Below are 12,406 nucleotides of genomic sequence, written 5' to 3' on the forward strand. Positions count from 1 at the left end.
ACACGTGGGAGTTGCTGGATTAATGAATGTTTTAACTGATAGAAATTGCGTAAATGTGTCCTACAACAACTCGAATTTTCTGTACTGAAATGATAAGGCAGTGTATTTTTGTCAATAGTTACCTTGAATACATACAAACACACGATGAACACCATGCGCATATTTGATAGACGGTCATATTTGTGTCCGTCACCTTATCTTTGTTATACATATATAGTAATAACAATGACCTTTAATAATGCATTCCTGTATAAACCGATTTTCACTACCCTTTGCAAATCATTTTGCACTTTCCATGGAAATCATAATGTGTCTCAATTTATAATTCTTTCTTCTTACAATTCGGAATGACGTTTTCAGAACAAATCAATTAACTGCGGAAATAAGCCATTCCTTTTCCCAAGGACGTCGACGGCAGTCGTCTTAACAACACAGATTAAACAAATTGTAATAACTCCGTTCTTATAAGGAATTGCTGACTTCTTCCTTTTGATTTAATGCGTCCTAATTTAGCTTCAATAGCCCGATGCGCTCATGATTTAAGACTTTTACAAAGTTCTATGAGGAAATCTAAAATCTTGATTCGAGATTTGTTTCTTTCATCTATTTTGACAAAATCAGTATGCGGGCGTACTTAGTGAATGGGAGTATTGATTTTCCTTTTGTAATTCTTGCCTCAGACCTCATTTATTAAAATCTGATTGGTAAAATCTGTATGTGACAAGAATTTGCTCTTTCCTCGCAATTTTTCACAAAGAATTATTATGTTCTGGGAAAACGTATAAAGGTGTCATTAAAGGTCTGCATATGTTTTTGCTAAATCATGGCAAAAAGAAGAGTACCTGTCAGTGTCATGAAACTGCATTTACATTTACTTTCCAAACCTATTTGAACCTTTTTCTTACTTATATTAGGTAGTACGTTTTAACATTAAAGAATGACATGTATACGGGAAGTTTTGGAATATTCGTTTACATTTATCTCTGTTTACTTGTTTTACCTGCTGATGGGACAATTAGCAGTTGGATTTGGCTCCAGGTTATAAACAAGGATTTTCTATGATATCATCTATGAACCTTATGAAGATTATCATATTATATTGACAAAGTATTACCAGGACAGACACGTGACCTATGAAATTGGAAAAACGCAACACCCTATTTCTTTTAATTTGACCTAGAAACAATGTTATTTATTTCCTGTTTTTCAGTATTCAAGAATTAACTAAATTCCAAACAGACCACAATTTACTAAGGCTTTGGAAAATATTGTTGTTTAAGTGTTATTAAAGAGTTTTCAATGATTGCCTAGTCTCTAATCCAAGTTGAACGATATATTCGGTAGACAGTGTGGCATCCAGCGCAATTATAGTTGATTTCTAGTCGGTCGGGTAACGAACGTATATTGTTATCAATAAGTTAGCTAAACGCTTTTACAAAGTCGCATCACAATTTGGTTTGATGATTATGTCAATAAGGCCATAATTCTACCAAGATGATGTTTAAAAGCAGAATAAACATGGGCTAACAAACACCATAGAAGAGACAACATGAAACACAAAAATACAAATATTAAAAAAGATCGCAGGTAAATGTTTGGGTAATCGCCTTTGGCAAGGTTAGCTAACTAAGATTGAAATGGTTTTAGGTTTTAACATGCCTGTGATTGCAAAGCTTTTTTTTATATTGCTGTTACTAAGATATATAAAAATTGTAATCAAATTGTGTTGGAGTTGTTCTTGAGTGATTTGTTTTCTCACAAAGTTGTCTGAATATTATGATTTTATACATATAAACATTTCCTATATTATATACATTTATTAAAAGAGAAATTTCGATGCATGTGTGTTTTGTCTGCATTGTTTTAATATTGTGTGTCACCAATTTGATGTGTGTAAGGTCTAAGTGTGGTGCCTTAAAAAAGAGTATTTATAAGTTTATTTGCCTATAGTTCTCATTGTTTTACGACGAAAATATCGATTCACGCATGATTTTATCTGTTGATGCATTTCCTAGTTTAGAAAAAAGAAAAATGACCGTTAGGTGTTGAAATAGAACTTAAAGTCTCCAATCTCAAGTCCTCAAACGGCCTTACTAACTTACTTACTATTTAAACATTTGTTTACTTAAAACACATGACGGAGAAGGTGTAGACACGTAAGACAATCATCAACGTTAGATGGTTGTCCAAGACAAATGTCACAAAAAACATTTCTCCTATGCTTATCTACCTTTGCTCAAAAAGCTTTTAACGGAAATTCGGCAACATGTAACGGAAATTCGGCAACATGTAACGGAAATTCGGCAACATGTAAAAAATTGAGAAGAGTAAATAATACAACGATAATAATACAACTGATGGTTGGTAAATAAGAAGCCAATGAAGATATGTCCTATAATTTCATACGAATTAATTTTAATAAACTAAAACGTGTTGATCTACTTTTGCTCAAGAAGTCTTGATCATAAAATCGGCATCATGTTAACATAAACTGAGAAGACAAAACGGGAGAGAAAGAGGGAAGCTAATTGTAAGTAAATAACCCGAAAATGAAGAATATGCAGAAAAGAAAATGAAAATGAGTAGAACTTGAATATATCTGAATTTAATACAAACTTCTATTAAGAACAATATGATTCAGATACAGATGTTCTTTCCTCAGATGCTTCTTAAAAGGTAATTAGATCTCGCTTGGATGGAATTTATTGGTTAGGGACCACTTTTTTATTAGTTATTCGACATCTTGTAAATATTATTAGGCAATTCCAGTATGTTGTTGCTCACTCAAATGATATATTGTGTTCAAATGAAGTTTCAAAATAGGAATAATTTTCTCTAAAAATTAGCAATTTATCAGCAATATAGTAATTCCATTGATTGTGCCATACTTCTTCCAGCAGAAGATTATCGACATTTACCAGTCCGCACAAAAGTCGATTGTTCCTTCCAAAACGCTCGTAGAAAAAGAGCTACATGTTAAATTTTATAGAACGTAGAAATAAATATTGTGTTGTGTGTCCGGATTATTTATATATTTTTTTTTCTAAATTTGATGAATTATTGTAACTGTACAGTCATTTCAGTGGAGTTCACTGACAGATCATGTTTGACACGTCAGTCAATTCTTTTATATAATTCTATATCATTAATATTATCATACTGATATTTAGATTTTCTTTAAAATTTCATTCAGTAACATTCAATTTTTCTCAAGTTATTGAAGATATATTTCCATATCCGTGCGAAAAAGGCTCGCTTCCCAGTCAACGACGATCGTTAATTTAAAAAAAGAGAATTTCTCAATTAAGAGTTACGCATTATCCTTGGCAAAACATAATGTCAACTATGCTGTCGCTAGTGACATTTAAGATGCACTCTTACTCTCAACTACGATTTACCTGAAAATATTAATGTTTAAATTCACCAAAAAGGATGAATAAATTTCGAAAACAATTGTTTTTTATGAGGAATTCCGAGTTTAATTTGAAATAAACGTACTTCTACTTAATGAGACGATCACAGTAAATATTTTAGCAATCACCAATCATTTAATATATTAAGACATTCAGCTATTAAAAACACGGTTTTAATCTTGTTATCAGTAATTAATAGTTTCCATTAATGCAATATTTAGTAAGTACTTCAAGTTTTATCACTCAATATTTATGTTTGTTAAGCATGTGTTTGTTGTTTTGTTTTTTATAAGAGTGTCACTTTAATATTTCAGTGCAGACTATAACTAAGTCACCTCACTAGATAAAGTTTCTGTTTCATATTTTAGTCCCTGATAAAGACTGACTAGTTTGAGAGATTTACTTCCGCGATTCGTTAATTACTATATGGTGCCACACTGTTATGTAAAACCTGCATATGTAGATAATTAATGTAGATCATACTTAATGAACGTATGCTGAAGATTTCTATACATAACTAGATGCAAAATAAAAAGAAGTATTTAAACGCTTGCTTTGGTGGATTTTGGTCTGTACGTTGCTTTTCTATGCTAAATCAACGATAACATTTATATTAACAAATGTTACAGAAATTGTATATTGTTTGTATGTAGTGCATTACGTCTGTGTTCTTTCATTAACAAGTATGCAGTTTCGTGTGAAATGATTGTTGGTGAAAGGTCACAATTTTAATTTATATTATATCAAAGTTTGTACAACGAATCCAATGTCCTGTGATACTTTGAGTCTTTATTGACATTAATCTTGTAAAGGCAGTGTTCTAAATAATGAAATTACTTTTTTTCAATATAGCTGTTTGAATCAAACTTTGGCAAAGTGCTAATTAGGGTATTTTATTGTTTTTCATGTCAATAGGGTTAGGGTGAGTGTTAGAGTAAGGTTCAACTACATGAGTCTAGACAAACATAGAAACATTCCGATTCAATAGACAAAACTCCCTGATGTCAATTGAAGCAGAAACATACATCTTCCATTTGTGTTTGTGTATTTGAAATATGTATAATAACACACTAATCATAATTGCGTATTTCCCACATTCCCCTCAAATTCGGAAATTTCGGCGACCGGTCAACCGCGATGCAATAACGACGTAGACGTAGTATGAACGTCACTGTATACGAGTAATGTTCATTTCCTCTTAAAAGTTTCTCTCCTAAGGTCGAAACATGATTGGAATGAAATATGTCTTGAGTTGACTTACCTATACAGAGATTTCAGGATATAGTTAATATACGGAAACGCATGTCTGTTATTCAAGAATTGAATATCCTACAAAGTTTGTTTTATCGACATATAAACACTTACATTTCTAGTCATTGAAAGCAAATACTTCGGAAGTGAATTGGATGTGACAAACTCCTCTCGACCAACAGCAAAACGTGTTCAATTTTTGGGTAAGAGAAATGAGAAAAACAAGGTCAACATTATGTCCTTTATTGCGGAAATGTGATAAAATGTTGTTGGGTGATGTTAACGGTAAATATTGATTATCAGGAGTTATACTTACTTTCAAACATGTCTGAGTGACAAGCAGACATCCGATGTAAGAGATTGTGTCGACATTGTAGATCCAGAATTATTTTTACAAGAAAATTACAACATTTGCAAACTAAGTGATTCAATGTCTAACAAAAGCCTTTTCATCGGTTTAATAACGTATAAATATTCATGTTGTTGAGTTGTCTAATATCTGGGAAATGCCATATCGGAGTAGATACTAAATGAAGGTTGTGTCTGTGTGACCACAATTAACAGTCGAAGTCGACCGCAATATTTAATAATTATTTATTCATCGGCTGAGGTATTGCACGGTCTTCGACACACATTTTGTCCTGCATGGACATAAATGGTCCCATCTTTCATATATTTTGTCATGGAGTTTCAGATGTACTTTTTACTTTGACAACCACAGTACATAATTAACATTTGTTTTAACAATACAACTACGCAGATGCTTATTTTACTGATTTGTGGCATGGAGAGTGGTATAAAGATTTCCGCCTCTATCCGGTTTCGTTACAATCGAGACAAAGATCATTAATAGTCAGTGTCAATTTTAACTATTTGAATTTCAAAGAAGCAAACTTGAAATAATTTTAGTGTAAGTTTCAACCTAGAGCTTTTTTAATACATAGACAACTTTTTATTTACATTTTGTAGAGTAAAGCTGTTTAATGCTATGCATTTAAATATATAAAATAAAGCGGTCTTGGTTCAATTTCTCTCACTCAATTGTAGTGCGGAATCCGGTCCAATCAAAACGAAAATAATGTTTTAAGAAATGACACCTACATATGATTCAGATAAAATGATTGAAAATATAAGAATAAAGAGCCAGGGCGTATATCTATTGTGAAATGGATATTATTTGTTTAGTCTTTGGTCATTTAGGATGCCGTAATATGACGTTTTGGTTTGTAAGAAAGGAAAGCTGCTCCAGTCTGAGATTGAATGGTTTGCTTTAGATGTATATAGTAAAGCAATCCATGTAACAATTATTTACTACTGCTATTTCCGATTCAACTGGGAAATGTGTTCAAATACTAGATAAATAATTGTAAGTATTTAACCTGATCCACTGGTAAGTATAGATAACTATCGAAGTAACGTCGTTGCTTGAGGGCAGTTCTGACACTCTCGTATACTAAACATACAGTTTGTAATATTTCCGCTGTATAAATACGTAAGGTATGTTTCACTTGAGACCAATCAGTTGTCGTTCTCCGCTCGCTTGACACTAAATAGGTTTAGTGAACGAGACTAAGTGATACCAGAAGTACGGTTTCCTTCCTCAAACAGCGCAAAACACGCAATATCGTAATGGCATTTGTCAGAATGAATGTTACCTGCTTAGAATTCATGTTGTCGTCCCGATCCACCACAATGATATAGTGTGTTGCGTTCATTTATTGCTCGTATAAGTTTCCGTAACTATGAAACTAAACTCCAATGCGATTCAGTCGTTCACTGACTACGCACTTAGGTGTTGAACCTGGGGGCCGTTTCCGTTAGGATTTAATTTTTTTTTTCAATTTCGTCAACTTTATGTTCATTTTTTTAAACTGGTTTTAATTCACATAAAAATGAAGCAAAATAATGAAACTATGACACTTAGAAAACAAAAATCGACTAAGATCTTAATGAAAAGCTCACAGTATATTGCTTAAAACGTATAACAATTACTTCAAACAACGAACTGATTGCTTGCTACTATTGTACAGTGATAAGTTATATAAGTCAAATAGTTTTATATTTAAACCTGCAAATCAATTGTGTTGACAGAAAATCACAAATCCATTTTTCTCTTACAGTCCCAACATAAATGTATCATTATAGTTATTTTCTTTTTCGTGTACAGTTTTAATAAACTTTTTCACACTTAGTATCTCTATATAGAACCATATATCCAGCGGCTATTTTGTACTAAATACTATTTTTAAGGTTAAATTTGATGCATCCATTAATCACATTCTTCACCCATTTCGTACGTCACAGATTATATGTAATTTCATTTTAATAAATACACACTTACTCACGCCGTTCTCGTATCATTATGGAAAATATATTCATACAAATTGCTTCTACACAGGACTTTCATAACAATGACAAAATACCCAGCCGTCTTATTTTGCATCAATTTGCGCTTGTGCATAATTGTCCGATTTTCATCAAGTAACACTGAAATGGCTATTTATAGTACTGACGTCATTGGAATCTCTGGTCATCCCAATTTCCATGTAATGCGTCATAATACGGAAGAGGGTTTTCCAAGCAGTAGCGATGTCTTCTGTCCAGTAATCTTCTATATGTGGTTTTATAGCATTTAGGAAGTGAGGAAATATTATCTGAAAATGGAAATAACGTGCATCGTTAAATGTCAAAAAAGTTAAATGTTAAATTAACAAACAAAATGCTGTAAAGAGACGCTCTTATTTAAAATCAAAACATACACATTTATAACAAACATAAATTTTGAGTGATGAACCTTAAAATACTTACTAAATAATGCATTTATGGTAAGTATTCATTAGTGATAACAGAATTGTACCCGTGTATTTAATAGCTTAAATCGCACAAATATTAAATGATTGGTGAATGCTATTTTTTTTACTGCGATCTACTATCGTCTCATAAGGTAGCAATACCGTGTTTTGTGTATCTTTCTTTTAAATTAAACTCGGTATCCTTAATAAAACCATTGTTTTCGACACATTTATTCATCTCTTTTGGTATATTAAAACAATATTATTGATCGTGGTAAATCTTATTTGGGAGTAAGAGTGTAACTACTCACTAAATAATGCAATTATGGAAAAAAAAATCTACTGAAAACAAGATTATAATCGTCTTTTAAATAGCTGAAAACGCAAAAATATTAAATAATAGGTGAGTTCTAAAAGATTTACTGTGATTTTATATTGTCTCATTGGTAGAAATACCCTGTTTTCTGAAATTTTCTTTCAAATTAAACTTAGTATCTTCATAAGAACCATTGTTTTTTTAGATTGTTCCTTCCTCTTTAGTATATAAGAACACTTGTATTAATTGTGGTAAGTCTTATTTAGGAGTAAGAGTGCATCTTTAACATTGCAACAACAGGGACAAATCCGTTGGCCAAACGATATTTGTAATGCACTGGAAAAAATACACCTATACAACTAGACCACTTTTATCATGTTCATTTTTGTAGCGACTGTGATGAAACGTCAAATAGTACGCATACTTTTGCATTTTCCTACAGTTAATACTAATTTAACAATATCGTTTATTTGACCTGTTTTACATGACATACTTTAAAAGGTTGTGAGAAATATGCATCTGATCTCTACCATATCTTTCGAGATAAAATGACGGGTGTAAGCGAAGCCGATTGGCAGTAACAACCAATTGGATGTGAATTATTATCCCGCTTCTTTTGAAAATATGCTTTTTAGGTTATCGATTCAGGCTATGAATTGAAATCATTGCTTTCTATAATGTAACAACAACAAACGTTTACTTGAAGTTAATTTTACTGTAATCTGTCTTACTTGTATGACATCTGGAGGAACATTATATTTCCTATGCATGGCCCCAGTTTCAATGAGAAGTTTGGCTAGGTTGTCCGGTTCATCAATTCTAGAAATACACTTGTCGATAGTTCCCATCACCTAAACAGAAACGGAAATGAATGTGTATCAGTTAACATGACCTTTAAAAAAACAATCCTTGAGAGGGTTTGAAAAGAGCTTTTTTGGTATTGTGAAATTATGCAAAGGACAGCAAAATGGTTTTTGCTTTAACATTTTCTTCTTCAACCGTGTATTTCACAGTCTTGTCTTTAGAGTTAAGAAATAGAAATTCAGATATGTGTTCCATGTTTTTGAATATATTGCACTTACACGAGCAACCGGGTTCTGGTGGATCAATCATAGAAATTCACTTGTTTAATCGGTAAGATATTAAACAATACTTTACTGCATAAACAACTCAAAATCGGCCATTACATAACAGCGTCTGACCTATGATGCACCAAATCAACAGTGTGCTAAAAGTGTTCTGATATTAACAACAGTAAATTTGACTTGACCGTAATCCAAATTTTAAGGCAGCATTTGTTAGTCCTTAAATATGTATATTTTTGTTCTAGTGTATGCTTTATAAAATTCCGAAAAATGAAAATTGATAAGTATAATACCTTAAGGGCGTGTTGGCGGATAAGGCCGCTTCTTTGTAGATCCCCAACATCTCTGCCCCGGAAGTTTGCAAATATCTCTATAAGCTCCGGGCGGTTCTCAAACATGCTGGAAATAAAATATTTGAATAAAAAGCAAAATCGATTGGGAGCCCCTAACCAGTGGTACCACATGTAAACCTATATTGTTTGGCTGAAAGAAAGAGCATATTTGATTTTTCGACACCAAAGTTCAAGTCTACGAGCTGCCGCTCGTTACGTATAAAAAGTGAAATCTGATATAATGGGAAAACATAATATTGAATTTTATATACAATTGAACTGAATTACGTTGTAAACGAATCTATATAAAGAAAATGAATACTTTGGTGTTATACGCGATGTGTAGCTGATAGTGTTTCTATTTTTCGGCTCTCTTTGCAGCTAAAATTATATCGACTAAGCTGAGCCAGATATACATAATAAACATCAAAACGCAAAACACTATGTTAAGTGTATGCTATGCACTACTATAGTGATGTCACGTGCTAGACCGTTGGCCTCAAGCTTGGTTTCCCAAAGGTTTTAACCGTTTACGCAGTTTATAGGCTAAGCGGCTACAACAGCTTGATGGTAGCATCTATGTTGTTTATCTGTCTTGATTCCTACCAAAGAAACTACATTTGATCGTGTGTAAACGATTGTCGGCGATAACTACGAGCCAAGGACCCAACCATGTTGCAATCGTTCTTTAAAATAAGATAAGAAGACCAAGGACGTCAACGGACATTCAAAACATATAACAAAGTACAACATATTCTTCAACAAAAACAATTCGACAGCGTTAGAGTGTTTTTAGAATTATCTGGTCGTAATGAATATCTGGATTTTTAATATTTAATTGCGCATCGTTAAAGATACGTAAATGCGCATTGATACCGATACAACTCTTTAAATGATGTTTCATATCACCATGGTGTGTCATTTCAAAATATGTTATTTGATAAACGCCATCACACATGGAGCCACTAAAAGTAGAAACAGAAGAGGGCTTTGAAATAAATATCGAAATATAACCAACAATAGGATATGCTACGGTCATGCATACCTAGGCGGGCATTTTGGACGATCTGTCTAATACAATTCTGATAGTGGATGAAAACTACATTTATGAGTACTCTCTTAAAAGTATGAGTTGAGGAAATTGAAAAATGTCATTTATTCACATTAAATGACGTATATCGTTACAAAGGAACAATATACATGGCCGAAACAAAGTTGGATGTAAATAAAACGCCCTCCAATAAAACATATCAAATAATACAGAATGCATTATGTAAGACAAATGGTTAGATAACAGTATAGCAAATGTATGATAACATTATAACAAAGAGTAAAAAGATAATAGAAAAAGAATATCAACACAAACAGGCATGGCGTTTAAGCGAAAATGGAAAGGACCTTATTAGGTATATTAAGTAAAACGCACTGGCCTATAGATTGAGTGAGGTAGGGTGGGGTAAAAAAGCTTATGAAAATACTGCGTAATTCAGGTTGGCATAAGTTATCTGTGAAATTATTGCGTTGTGTTATCCGCAAGATGAGATGGTTAAATAATACTATCAAAATTGTAAACTCGGTACTAATAATTTACTACGTAATGCGTTATTTCCCCTGAAAGTATCATAAATAAATTCATTTCTAAGGCAATAAATTAAATTTTAATTCTAACACCTTGCTGAAGTTTAAGAAACAGTCCCAATTGAAAATGAATGTACACGCTGCAGTCTCACTAACCTTATTCTGGCTTTTCTAGACAATGTGAATAACATAATCAGAGAAATAAAAACAACAGATTTCGATTGAAAATAATACTGAGTTTAAAACCTATTAAAATAAATAATTGGAAAGAATGATTATTTAATTTGCTATATAAACAACTGAAATCACTCGCAATAGGATAATGCAGCTACCATTTATTACGGGGAAAGTTAACAAACAACAGTTTCGGACTTCGCACCAATGGTTTGGAATAACATTTAACATTAATTGTAACAGTATTAACAATAACATTGCAATATGGTATTTACTTTTTACAGTTAAAACAAATTTCGAAACTTTCGAAATTAATCCATTGACTACGATTGTGTTAAAATAACACAATCTAAAACAATTCTGAGCCTGTGTATCAAGATATAGTGAATATGGATCTGAACCATTGTTACTTTAATTGGCACACACTGAAATTACCATTTACATATCTTTTCACGGCCTTTATAAATACAAATGTGCACATGAAACGCTAAAAATTAAAATGTTTTAAGATGTCATTTTTCATCAAGCATTGAAGTTTAATCTTTCACAAATATAATATTGTTAATGATGTTCTCAAATATATACTTCCTAAAAACAAACATGGAATTATAGTTTTAAAAAAAAATCATCGCGCGAATAATTCGAAGGTAATTTCGAGCAATGTGTCGTCTGCCAGTTTCCTAGTCTCGAAATCACTTTTGCGGTGGGATAAAAAGGCTTGTAAAACATGATTTTGTAAAGAATTAGGTAATTCTCGTACAATCAAGTAGCTTTTATGCAAAATGACATGTTTTCTTATTTGTTAAAATTAATATAGAATTTTAAAAATACATATCATTGACCCTTAAGTACATTGTAAAGGGGTCCCGTTTATTAATAAAGAACAGAGACAAGACCAATAAGAAATAAGAAACATAGCAAAGGTCCTGCTTAAAGACACATGGCTAAAGCATAACAGACACGGAACTAGTGACATACACCAAACTAACACCACAGACCAAGCACATATTCATAAATATGTCAAAATATCCCATTTACTTCATCATCCAAACTTGGCTTTTATACATTCATTGTAAAAATAACTTTTTGTATAAAGCTTATTAAATAATATTGTATTCCTAACGCAATGTTATACCTACCTAACATATGTTATAACTCCCACATTGGCTATGTGTACTTTTAATATTTGCCATGTGTGTTTGATTTCAGCAACCTGGTCGTCTCTAGGTGGCGGAGGACTCGTTTTATTTCTCTGATTTCCTACTTTATAATTCGTCTTGAGTTTTAATTTTTCACATGTACATCCCATGCTGTGCTATTGTAGATAATCCAGAAGAAAACGTTTCACAGAGAACTTCCCATTTTAGGCTGCCATAGATTATCTTCAAGAAGGTTGAACAAAGCACTTAACCGTTCCTTTTTAGTTTTGTTCGCCTGAACAGTTTAAATAAATATTACATTTCAA

General features: G+C 32.2%; 1 protein-coding gene across 1 annotated transcript in view; it reads right to left on the reverse strand.

Moving 5' to 3' along the window:
• LOC128246247 (globin-2 A chain-like) overlaps nt 1-12,406 on the reverse strand; it is a 31,024-nt gene extending 18,618 nt beyond the window's left edge. The window contains exons 1-4 of the mRNA XM_052964439.1: nt 12,081-12,406; nt 9,151-9,256; nt 8,504-8,623; nt 7,178-7,318 (exon numbers count right to left, since the gene is read on the reverse strand). Coding sequence (XP_052820399.1) covers nt 7,178-7,318; nt 8,504-8,623; nt 9,151-9,256; nt 12,081-12,250 — 537 coding nt within the window. The 5' untranslated portion in view covers nt 12,251-12,406. The remainder of the gene's footprint in view (nt 1-7,177; nt 7,319-8,503; nt 8,624-9,150; nt 9,257-12,080) is intronic.

This window comes from Mya arenaria, chromosome 9, assembly GCF_026914265.1.
Source record: "Mya arenaria isolate MELC-2E11 chromosome 9, ASM2691426v1".
Taxonomy (NCBI): Eukaryota; Metazoa; Mollusca; class Bivalvia; order Myida; family Myidae; genus Mya; species Mya arenaria.